Raw genomic sequence first — 12,557 nt, 5'->3', positions numbered from 1 at the left:
GAGTCTGTGGATCGGCCATGTAAAAGACCGTGCCAAGTACTACCATCACGCTGTCAAGTCTGGAAACTATGGGCGTTTCTTGGGACGGTGGTTCCAAGAAACGGCGCACACGAACCCGATAATATAGACGATCCGCGCGTTAAATTTACGACCGAAATTGAAACAGACTTACTCGAATTTCTACTAGATATATACAGACTTTTGCACGGAGATGAGCGGCTAATGGGAATGTTCATTCCATCGAGAGGAAGGAAAATAGAGAAAGAAGGAGATCTGTTGCGCATGATTCGAAATCGGATGGACGTTGCGTTATAATTTAAGTTGCACTAGTTTCCTACTACTGTTCGAGATAAAATATCGAACTGTGCTTGTTTGGAATAGCGTATTTCAAAGAGGAAGAATAAATAATAAAAATAGGTTGCGTAGACTATAGGTCTAAGAGACTTTACCAACATGGAAACAGGATTTTGATGATGGAAGAATATGCAAATAGAATGCTCAAAGTGCATGAAAAAGGGGGAATTTCGTTTACTTAATTTATCTCAGCCTCTTACAATGTAATTCTCTTCTCGCAACGATTCCTTGTTGAACGAAAGCTCGCGCGTAAGAACATGCGTACAAGTTCTGTTACGGGGAACTTGGCCGTTTTTCTTTCTAAGAGGAGGAAACGGATGGGCCCATGTGTCTCGCTACGGAGTTTCGGAAATCTCGAAAGTCTAGCCCCCGGCTAATTTGTCCTGGCAAAGCTTTCGACGAGTAGGTTCAACAAGATAAACGCACTCGACACCGGGCCAAGGCCCTCGAAAATCCGTATCCCGGCTGACTTTCTACCGGGCACGAGTTGAACGCCGCCAGGGCGGACCGCTGTTAGCACAGCGGTTCTATTAATGTTGCAGCGTCACGAGTCGAATACGAGATTGTCCACGAAATTGTCCGGGACAATGGGAATACGATTCCGGAGCCGGTTGAAAAATGGACGAAGTTTGTGAGTCAGCTTTGAAAGTCTGACCGTGACGGGCAGCCGCTCCGTCACGCGTGACAAAATTGAAGTCGTGATCCCGCGCCATTACCAGCCCCCGAATTGTCGAATTTTTGACGCGACATCCGTCTCCGGATTATAATTGTTACGAGGTAATATTTAATGCAAGAATTTTTTCCCCTGCGAATCCAATATCGGGTAGAAAATTAATCGGTAACAATATTACCTTTAATCAACGGGATAATTTTGTTATGTATTCCTAAATGCACGAATTAAAATTAATTATTTACTTTGTATTTCTAAATATCACCGCGATACGATACGAGCTTAAATAATAAATGGTTTAATAAAACATTTATGTACAAAGGAAAATAAAGAAACAACGAATTTAGAACATTTAGAATTTATTTCGCATTGATGAGTTTGTTAAGGAGGGAAAGCGAATAAGCCGGGAATAAGCGGCTATTGCGTTCTTAAATATTCGAACGAGAGCAAATAAAGCGTCTGGTGCGCGTTCACGAGTGTAAAACAATTTTCCATGTTCGCACTGGCGAGAGGAATAAACAAAAGGAAAAAACAGAAAGGAAAAAAGGAGAGGGAAAAAGAAAAATTAAGGAGGTCAACATAAAAGAAAAAATGAAAATCTCTGTAGAAATTTTTCCTGCCCCCCCTCTATTCGTGGTCGAAAGTTTGCTTATTTTTGCGCATGATAAATTTCCAGATGATTACACCGCAACCTTCTTATTAGATTCACCCATTCATTAATTACGCGTTAATTAATCAAGCTGCTTCAATTAGCCGACTTTTCTAACGGAGGTGGCTATTCATCCGAAGGAGATTAGAAAGAGCGCATTGTCAGAATCATTTTTTGGATCTATCAACACTTCCATTCTAGAATTTATTAATTAAATTCGCGTAACATTTGATATAATTAATAATTATCATTGGTTACATTGCTAGGTATTTTAAGAGGTCCAGGAATTTATTTTAGAACAGATAAACTATCGTTATTCATTATATATTTGTTTAAACATCTGTTGAACATTCATAAAGTGTGATGATTTTAGTTAAAATTTAACATACAACAGTGATTCGTTTACACGGATGGTACAATATATCTCTATAGAGGCCAAATTTAATTAACAATAAATAACAATAAGTAATAATAAATTAATAATAACGATAACAATATGATAATGATACTGATCAAACAATTGCTAAAATTGTTGCATTAATTAAGTTTCATAAGGTAATAATCGCTCGTCTATAAAATTTGATTACGCTTCAAACATTAACGAGAAGCATAATACATCACATGAGTTATTATAATAACGTAAATTTAAGACGAATATTTACTTCAACTCATTAACGAATCTACTAAAAAGTCGAATAACATAAATACTTTCCAAAAATACTTCACCCCAATCAAATCACTTAACGAAAGAAATTAATCTCCCAATCGAATTTCCATAATTTCTAAAACCAAAAAAAAAAAAAAAGGAAGAAGAAAATAAAAAAATTCACATCACAGATAAATCAAATCGATGGGCAAGAAGATCACGAGCAAAAGTTTCGTTCAAATAAATGTCCCTCCGTTCTACCAGAAGTAACGGGACCATTCGAGATGGACAAGGTTGATAAGACTTTCAGTATATTTCCCCGCATCGCGATACCAAGCTTCAATATCTTTCCGTAGATTCTCTTTCAACGTGTCCCCTCTTCCGGTGTCCGCTCCTTCCGTCGCGCAAGACCTTTGCCGCCGACACGTCCTCCATCCTCGCCCTTCTGTCGTAGACGTCGTCGTCGTCGTCGTGGCACGTTGGTTGGATGGATGCACGATAACAATGCAAGCGAGGAAACCAATATCGACTCGGTTCGGTGCAGGCTCGGATTGATGAGCTCGCGGTCTCCCTTGTAAACGTAGTCATCGAGAAGCTCGCCACGGTATTGGAGATTTGATTGATCCTAGCCTATATCGCGCCAGAGAGAGTATTGTGCTACTGGTGCTAATTCCTATTAGTGGGTACCCCTCGTGTGCAGTTTGCACAGCGTTCCACCGCCACCTTTGGCTATAAACGCTTGCTGGATCTCGCCCGTGCATTCGTTACCGTCCGGCTCGCCTTACCATAATTAAGACGGGCCCACTGGGATACCGGTAGATATACCTGGCAAGCGTATCCGTCTTGATTTTCCTGGTAATTATTGCTTAGACGTTATAGCTGCGTTTCCGAATGGCGAGCGTAGATAGTGGGCCTCTCCTTTCAGTCCCTCTGATCTTGTGATATATTCGTCTTTGGAGTTCTGTACATGTATAATCGACTACCTCGATTCGTTGTCGTTAATCGTTGGGCGGTTGAGCATGAGTTGGAAATATCTGGAAAAATAGAAGAAGAAAAATTCAAATTGAGCGTATATATTGGAATTTGTTGTTAGGGATATCGTTTGTTTGACGATTACTTTGTTATTTGAAGGAATATACGTAAGACGACACGATGAATTGGATAAACGTCCGGGGATTTTTATAAAGGGATGAGAAAATTGGGGACGCGAGTATGATTTAAATATTTGTGAAAAAAAAGGAATGTGGATTGAATGGGTTAAACAGTTGATTAAATGTTTGTTGAAACGTGAAGAATCGAAAATTGCAACGGTACTGATTGTGCATCGAAAAGCAACGAGTTTGTTCGATGGTTATTTCGGTGGTGGAAATTGAGGTTAGAGGTAAATTTATTTGTTTGCAGTCAATGCGGGAAGAAATTTTGAAAAAAAAATGGAAATTTTTCTGCAGCGATGTAGAACTGATGGAATTTTCGATTAAAAAATCGACCGCAACGAAAGTTGGATGAGACGAAAGGGGGTATTGTCGTTTCGGTTCAGTTTAAGCAAAAAGATGAGAAATGATCGTCTATTATAAATGTAATTCCGCGATAATAGTTTTATCTTACAAATATTTTTAATAAACGTCGTAGAAAATATTAATAACGATTCATCTATAATTTTTTAACTTTTAAATTTAATAGTTTCACTTTTGGAAATGTCCAAATTACTAACGAAACCATAAAATTTATTCATTAAATATATATTATTACATTTATACAAAAGATTATGCTAATGTGGCCGAGTTAAAATCATATATTTAAATTTTCATTCATACATCGCTGTGTAAATTGTTAGAGTGACACGAAATTTCAATTAAATTCTCGAATTGATGTATCCGATACCTCTGTACATATATTTTCGATACACGCATTTACATTAACGGTATTAACTGTAAAACATTTTATGCCTGTTATATTCTTCAACTTTTCAATTTGTTTTTACGCATATATTTAGATTAACATTTATGCGATTGCAGAAAATATTCCTGTTTAATAAAACATTATCTGTATTGGATAAATTTCCAGTTCATTATTTTGTATTTCATATTAATTAAGATTTTCATCTGTCCACGGTTATTACGATTTTAAATATCGGTCATTCTTCGTAAATGAATTCGTCAGAATAATAAAAACTTCAACTTCTTTTATCATTTATGCATAATTTCATTTCTAGAATTATATTTTAAATTTTTTATTTTTTTTTTTTCGAAAAATAGGAACGGCTAATAAATTCTTAAAGATTAAATTCTTTTGATCCTAAATATTTATGAAATAAAGAAAGAATTCGAAAATTACAGATATTTCAGAAATAGATCATGATTCTTATAAATTATTAAATTATACGAATTCTGGAATTCCGTGTAAAACGATATCTTGATCATGAAATTATTAATTAAAATTTCATTTTCAAAAACGTTAAATTATTAAATATAATAGGGATATCCATCGGAAATTAATTAATAATTATAATCCAATTTCTATTTTTAATATTCCAGGCTTCAAACTCATTTATAACCAAAATAAATTGATCTTCCCCAATTCGCATTTCGTTATTGAATTTATAGAAATAGTAAAGTCAAAAATTCATCGTTTCATTTTTTACGTTTGTAATCAAAATTTAAAAAGAATGATTTCCAATATTCGATCCAGAATATTTTATACATGTAATAATATTCTGCAATCGCATTATTATAAAATTTCGGCAAACGAAAATTGCTACGAGTCATTTATTAACATTTTCATCGTAAAATGCAATATTTATTTTTCCAATTTCCACCGTTTTTTTACCACGACGTACAACACGACGTTTATTTTCAATTTCACCAATCTCCTGTTCATAATGATCCGTTAAAAAGTTTCCAAACAAAAACGAAAAACCCAATAAATTATCCGTTTAACGATACAAAGAATACCAATTCCCCGACAAATCAATCTCCGATCAATCCTCCATCCCCCTGCCCGAAATATTCGAAATAAAGAATCGTCCGAATCCGCGCATTGGCCATATTGAACATCCCTCGCTGGAAATGGTCCCGGCAGTTCCATCTAATTCTCATCATTCGCCGAATTAGGAGCCGTAAGGGACATTGATTGCAGCATGTGCCTCGACGCACGCATGATTAGGACCGCATCGGTGTAATTGAGTGGGCGGATTTCCGATTTGCATTACCGGCGAAGATGTTGCTGCACCCTCCGTTACTAATGGCACGGACACAAGCAAATGGTCCGGCCAACCCTGTCCCTATTTGGCCCGGCGACGACCAGAATCTCCCCTGCCGATGCTCTGCTGCAGGTGTGTACCTGGCTGATGTTTCTCAAGAGGAGGCCGGGTCGAAGTAGCCTTGGGGGTGGGGGTCGGCAACAGGGGGAGGCAACGAGGGGTGTCGTAACCGCAGCCCGTGAGTGATATACCCTCAATATCCACACTTTACCCTAAGATCTCACTAAATCTCCGGTCTGCTTGCCTAGCCGTCTCCTCGGCGGGGCCGTAAGCCTGCATACACAGTGTTCTCTCAGTTTATGAGATGTAATACTTTCCGGTGAGGCGGCGAGAATCGAGCGAGCGTGCGCTTCGGTCAATTCGGTTGATTCATGTTTATGCGAGGCGTTATAATGCTTCTTTATTACCGACTAGTTTATCGGCTCTCACTGACGCAGAAGAAGGATTCCTCGAAAGACGGTCGTTCGTACGAAGATCGTCGCGTCCGGATCGGTTGCGATGATTGATTTACATTACTATAGATAAAGATAGATAGCACGTAGAAGAGAGATGAATCGATAAGATGAAATGATCCGAATATCTGGTTTTGTTGGATCGTTTTAGAGATTAATTCTTTTGGAGAAATTATTTGGGTGGTATAGATCGTTTTTTGAATATTCTATGGAATTGATAAAATTTTAGAATTTTAAAAATTAATTAGGGCGTAGATTGCATATTTTAGAATATAATTCAATTTCATTTAATATATCAGGAGAATCATAAATGTATATATAGAGGTATTATAATTTTATATACTTGAAAAATGGAATCTCTAGCGAGATTAAATTAATAGCTGAGAACGATAATGTGAATTTAATATTGCAAATTGTTTGAGGAAATAAAATATGAAAATGAACATGGCAGAAATTCCATTAGTTGTGATTGTGGATGAATACCAGATGCCATATTTGGCGAGGAATTAATACCATTGCATCCTTTATAGTCGATAGTGGTCAAAAGTACGAATTCTAAACACTTGGGGCTCTTTTGCCAATAGCCAATCGTGTGCCCACATGAATGTAGGTGATCACTGACGGATCAAAGGATTTCACGGATTTGGTTTCTGAAAATTAAGGACATGTGCAATGATCACCGATATCACGAGTACACGTATCAGAATTCACAATATATATAAAGCTTATGAAATTTCAAGTATCGAGTTTTTTTATTGAAAAAGATTTCTAAATGTTTAAAGTATCATTAAGTTATTCAAATAAATCATTAATAACGAGAAAAAATTATTTTCATATAGATCGACATACAATAATAATCAATATCAAAATAAATGTAAAATAAATAAAATGGAAATATAGAAAATTCTACATTGATGAAAAATTGAAATGAATTTACAGAATGCACATGATGCAACGAAGATATGAAATATTCACAAAATATATTATGATATTTAAAGGAATAGATAAAACATCGTAATATACGCAAATTCATAACTAATAATAATTTAAATTATTTACAATACAGAAATATAACAAAAAACAGATAAAATTTGTATATGACGAACAATCTAAGAATAATAATACGATTAAAATATACAAAAATAAATGAGATGTGATGATACGAAGATTGAATCGTTTGATAACGCAGTCGCCAAACAATAAATAACTGTCGGGATGGAAAATTAATACAGCAGTGGATCGTCGGACAATCCGCAAGAAGATAAAAGGAATGGAGCAACGTTTCTTCTCTATATAACTTCGTATTTCTTTTAGGAATGTCTTTCACAACAGCTGTTGCCAGCTGTCGAAGATCGGTGAAGGAGAAAAAGCGGCTCTGAGAACGGCGGCGTAAACGTGAAAAGAATTTCATAGCGGAACGATCCTCGGCTTCCGGCGGATCCGTGTTACGGTGTTAAAAAATTACACGGACGAACGTGATTCTTGGGGAGCAACAGGCGTTCCTGCGAAACCGAGATAAACGTGTGTAGGACAGATCTCGTTTTAAATAAAACGCGTGAATGCGTCCTAAATTGCATCTGTCTTTTGACATTTCCGCAATTTGCGAAGAAATCTGCGAAACCATCGTCGTTAAACACCGTTTCGATCCAACACGCGATCTCTACGTGTAATTCTTCACGCGGACGCGTTGTGTCGTCTCTTTAAGGATTGAAAAGTTCGCTGATAAATGTGATGTTGAGATATTAAGCGTTGGAAATGGTCGCAAGTGGAAATCCGTTGTAAATTTATTTCACGCGATTCATTATAAACGAGCAATTGTGATTTTTGAAGAGGAAATTATAATAGGGATTTTTTTTTGAAAGCAAGATAAATCAACGTTATTTCACAATATTCAAAATTTCTTGAGGGTAAATTATTTATGAATAGAGGAAGATAGAAAGAAACGAGAAATTTGTTTAAAATAAATTAAGTACGTTTATACAAATATTTATACATTTTAACAATGAAATACTTGCAAAGAGATATAAAAATAGATGTACTTCAAGAAAAGAAAGTTAATATTCTTCAATTTTTAAAATATACGTACTTTTCCCTTAATATGTATTATAAATGTCACTTTATTATTGTAAATTTATTCTTTTTCGTCAAATATCAATTTCGTGGCAAACGTGAAAGGGAAAAAATGATATGAAAACAAGTATTATTATGTAAAACAGAACGAATTTGAAAAATTTGAAAAAAAAAAAATAGAATCAATTTCTTTAATTTCATAAAAGATCTATACGCTTATTGAAACATGTATGGGGTGAGTCATGAAATTGGAATGAGTCGTACGTACCACTCGTCTGGTCGAAGTCAAAAAAAAGAAAAAAGAAAAAAGAAAAAAAAAAGAGCGGCAGAGGATAAAGTAAAATGGAATAACAAGGTTTATCTTTCTATGACCGCACTTTTTCGTTAGCATGACGGTATATATCTACAAAGTGCAATTGCACTCATCTTTTTAATGGAACTGCATACGTTTTACCTAGTAAATTGGTTCTTCTCTCCGTTTCGCGTGTGAAAGTATTAGTATAAGATACTTGAAAAACGAGCTCGTCGCTTTGCGTGATTATACTGGTTAAAGAAGAGAAAAAGTTGGAAAAAGATAAATCTCGTTACGTCGTTTAACTTCTTCCTTATTACTTCTTTTCCTTTTTCTTCTTCTTCTTCTTCTTCTTTTTTTTTGGCTTTCCATGTCCAGAACAGAATCTTAGATTCTGAACAAGATCAAGTTTAGATAAAATTTTTTGTTCTTTTATAATTTTAAATTAAAAAGATCTAAGATTTATCTTTCAATAATATGAAAAATACATTTAGAATAATAATTTCAATGATTTTTACAAGAAAGTATTTCTGTGGAGAGAAAAAATTTTTTCGAATTCTTCTTTTTAAAACTAATGGTTTAATTTTTCATCAAAAAAATACAGATATTCTTTTATTTTATATTCACGAGCTTGAAATGATTTCAAATATCAAAAAAACTGATTAAAATATATAAAACAAGTTTAATATTTCAAAAATTTATAATAATCTATTATTTGTTGAAAAATTTCACAGATATTATACAATGAAATTTTTCCATACCGCGAATATTTGGCGAATAATTACCAAATTTTATTATTTCACAATTCTTTTGCATTTTATAGCAGAATGAATATAGTATCAATATTTTCAGCTCCGCTCTCTCAAAAGCAGTTTCGAAAATACTTTGGCCCATTACTCGGACATATTCGGTAACGATTATCCATTTCGCAATTATATGTTTTTCGGTTGGTCTCGCGTAGCAGGAAGCGAGTTTGCGTATCGAAGTATCGGAAACTAATAATAACAACAACGTTCCACCGGATAACATTTTTCGTCGACACTGATGCGATAATTATTGAATAACAATCGCAGCATCCTCGATATTTCCTCGTCGTAGTCGGTGCATTATCAAGTAATTCCGCTTGCGACAAGGCGTGATAAAAAGACGAGGAAAAAGAAGAAAATCTCGGGGATCATTATATAAGGTAGTAAGAAAAAAAAAAAGGATTCGTATCGAAAGTTAGATACGACGAATTATAAAATTATTCTGATTCCTTCTAAAATTATAAAATGTATTTAAAACATCCAACAGCATTGTTTCTATCAAAATCGTCAACACATTATGAAGTGTTGCTGTTTAAAATAAATCGTGCATCGTTTCAAGCATGCTCAGATTTGATTCTATATAAACGTGTGTGAAAAAGGAACAATTAACACCTTCGCAACTTATACATTCGAAAATATTCATTTTCCAATCCACACACATACTCACGCATCTCCCTTCATCTATCTTATCTTTCTTCAAAATTCAAAACCACATTTTCTCACCACCCTGTGTGCACACCTCGTTAACATAAAACCTCGGAACATAATCGGGGGGGTTTCGTTTAATACGCGCGATATCGTATCGCGGTTCTAAAATAATTGAAATGCCGATAATTGATGGAAATGAAAATGCAAAATGTACATCCATTAATGTGGAAGACGCATCGATACGTTGAATGACGTTGAAACGGGCGGATCGAAGAGCATGCAGAGCTGGAAAGCCTTTCGGAACGAAATCACGAGAGGCGAACGAGGCGGGGTTTTGAAGCCGGTGTTGAGCCGGCACGGCCATTTACGTCACCGGTGTACCAAAAGCTAGCCTGCAGCCGTGGCTCGAGTGCACACTTGATTCAGCACTGTCGACTCGTGAATGGATTCCCACTTGACAGCCGGTTAAAACGCCTGTTGCTTAAAGGAACACGCATATGAACGCACCGCTAATTCGAGAGTGTTCTCCGACAAACTCTTCTCATCCAATCGCTCGCTTCGGAGAAAGTCAACACTTGGGTTTGAAACGATCGGTCAATGGACCGACGCGAAACAATTTTTCTATCTACATGTCAAACAGTGTTACTCGTTCAACCGCTCGACCAAACCGTTAAAAAACGATCAATTCTCGATACTGGTCTTTTATGGTTTGGAAATTGATCCAGTGTGTTTTTTCTGTGTTTCGCCACTCTGTGACCGATGGATACTTAAACGTATGGTTGAAAATAATTTTTGAATGTACGATATTCAATCCAATAATTATTGATATAAATATCAATCGTTCACCGTTGAATTTTATATCGATAGGAGCATTTTCCAGGGAGCTGGTTTAATCAAGGATACACGGTTTAATCAGAGATACAATTTGACGAATAAACAAATCTCGACGTGGAACGATTCTCGTCCCGCGGCGTCGATTTAGTATCCCGACGAAGAACGGACGCGTTTCAGATCGTGGCTGGCATTCGGTTTCCTTGCTCGAGCTGCGTGGCAATCGCTTGTGTATTCGACCGACGATCGAAAATCGTTTTCGACGACACGGGGTCGCTCGCGTCCCGGCCGAGTGGTTAAAAAAAGCCGAAACTTTTTTCTCGGGCCACCGAATAAATTCTCCCCGTGAGACAAACGGGCTTTGAACACCGAATTCTCTATTCCCAAGAAAGCGAGAGAAGAGAGAGAGGAAGAAATTATTGGGTCGAGAGTAATTTCATCTGGAAAGCAATAGAAAAGTAACGACGAATAATAATCGATTAATTATTTTGCGATTAATGTTTTTTTAATTAATTTCTACTTCCAATATTTCACGCGGTATTATAACATCGTATTGAAGAATCCATCTCGAAGGGGTTAATTTATCAATTACAAGATCCTGCTTCAAAAGAGCGTACCAATGTTAATCACGAACGATTAGCTCAAAGCCTCGCGATACATCATTCCTCGGAACAGAAACAATGACAAGCTAACAAATCGAAGGAAACAAGCGACAAGAGAAGAAAGAAGGAAACCATTTCAGGAGCTCATATTCCATTAGGTATTCCCAAAGTATCCGAAAAGAAAGAAGGAATAAAAAGAAGGAAAAAAGAAATTACACCGCAATAAGCTCCATTCTACGAGAGAAGAAGGGGAGAGCACCCAGTTCTGGGCACCGTCCAATTCCACGGGTACGAAAGTTCACGATGACTCGACGTAATCACCTCTCCTCTCCCGAGGAATACGACACAAGGCGTGGCATGGTGTGCAGTTGTAGAAAGTTTTAACGCGGCCGGCGTGATCTTGCAAATAGCCGTCGTAAATCAATAGCAAAAGGGCGTTGGGTGGGCGGGGAGAGGTGGCGGGAGGCGGCAGTGAGACCTGGCAGTGAGTGAGTTCGGCGAGAGGAGGGTAACGAGAAATTGAAGGAGCTGCCGTTCGTAAATGGATGTTCGCGATTACGGGAAAAATCGTGTATAAATGGTGGTGCGAGGGATACCAACCTAACGTTGGATGAAGTTTTATCTATCGAGGGGCGATGGCTGGTAGCAGAGAGAGGGAGAGATGGAGTTAGAGATAAAAGGAGAAAGAGAGGCGAGGAAAGATTTTTGGAATCAAAGATCGATTACGGGAGGGTGACTCGAGCGGCAATCGAAGGCGTCAGCAGTCACGTCGCGCATTTTTAACTCTGCACGAGTTGTGCGTGTCTGAGTTTAGGGGATGGTTGTTGGGGAAAAGGGATTCGGAGGGTTGTTTTCGGTGGTGCGCAGCAGGGTAGGCAGTAATGCCTTCGCGTTTCATTTGTCACGCCAGTTTATCGACCGCGTCGCCTGCCGAGATTGAGACGGGAAGGTGTTTGAATTGTAATCGCCTCCGCGACGACGGTTCCACGCATTTGCCCGCTGAAAGATTCAGGTCGGAAGGGGGCTCGGCGACCAACGATCTGGTGTTACGTACCTGAACGAGCCGAGGGAAACGAATAAGGTAGCTCCTTGATCGATGGAAATTGAAAGCTGTTCCTGCTGGTAATTTACTGTGTTCTCGTAAATTATATCGGGAGGAGGAGCGCGGAATTTTTGCTTGAAATTGGAGAATACGAGATCCTTGTTTGATTTTATCGGTTGAATTAGGATAATTGAGATGTTTCGTCGCGATACCGGGAAAACAAGAAACGTATTTTC

General features: G+C 37.2%; 1 protein-coding gene across 4 annotated transcripts in view; it reads right to left on the bottom strand.

The window, feature by feature from the left end:
* Positions 1 to 1,984: 1,984 nt before the first annotated feature.
* Positions 1,985 to 12,557, bottom strand: part of LOC108000915 (neurotrimin-like) — a 293,302-nt gene continuing 282,729 nt past the window's right edge. For all 4 annotated transcript variants that reach the window (XM_062079082.1, XM_062079084.1, XM_017061618.3 and 1 more), the window contains exon 11: positions 1,985 to 3,353. In XM_062079082.1, the coding sequence (XP_061935066.1) occupies positions 3,241 to 3,353 (113 nt within the window). In that variant the 3' untranslated portion in view covers positions 1,985 to 3,240. The remainder of the gene's footprint in view (positions 3,354 to 12,557) is intronic.

This window comes from Apis cerana, linkage group LG9 (assembly GCF_029169275.1).
Source record: "Apis cerana isolate GH-2021 linkage group LG9, AcerK_1.0, whole genome shotgun sequence".
Classification (NCBI taxonomy): Eukaryota; Metazoa; Arthropoda; class Insecta; order Hymenoptera; family Apidae; genus Apis; species Apis cerana.
The sequence above is the reverse complement of the archived record's forward strand: the minus strand, read 5'-3'. Positions and strand labels throughout refer to the sequence as shown.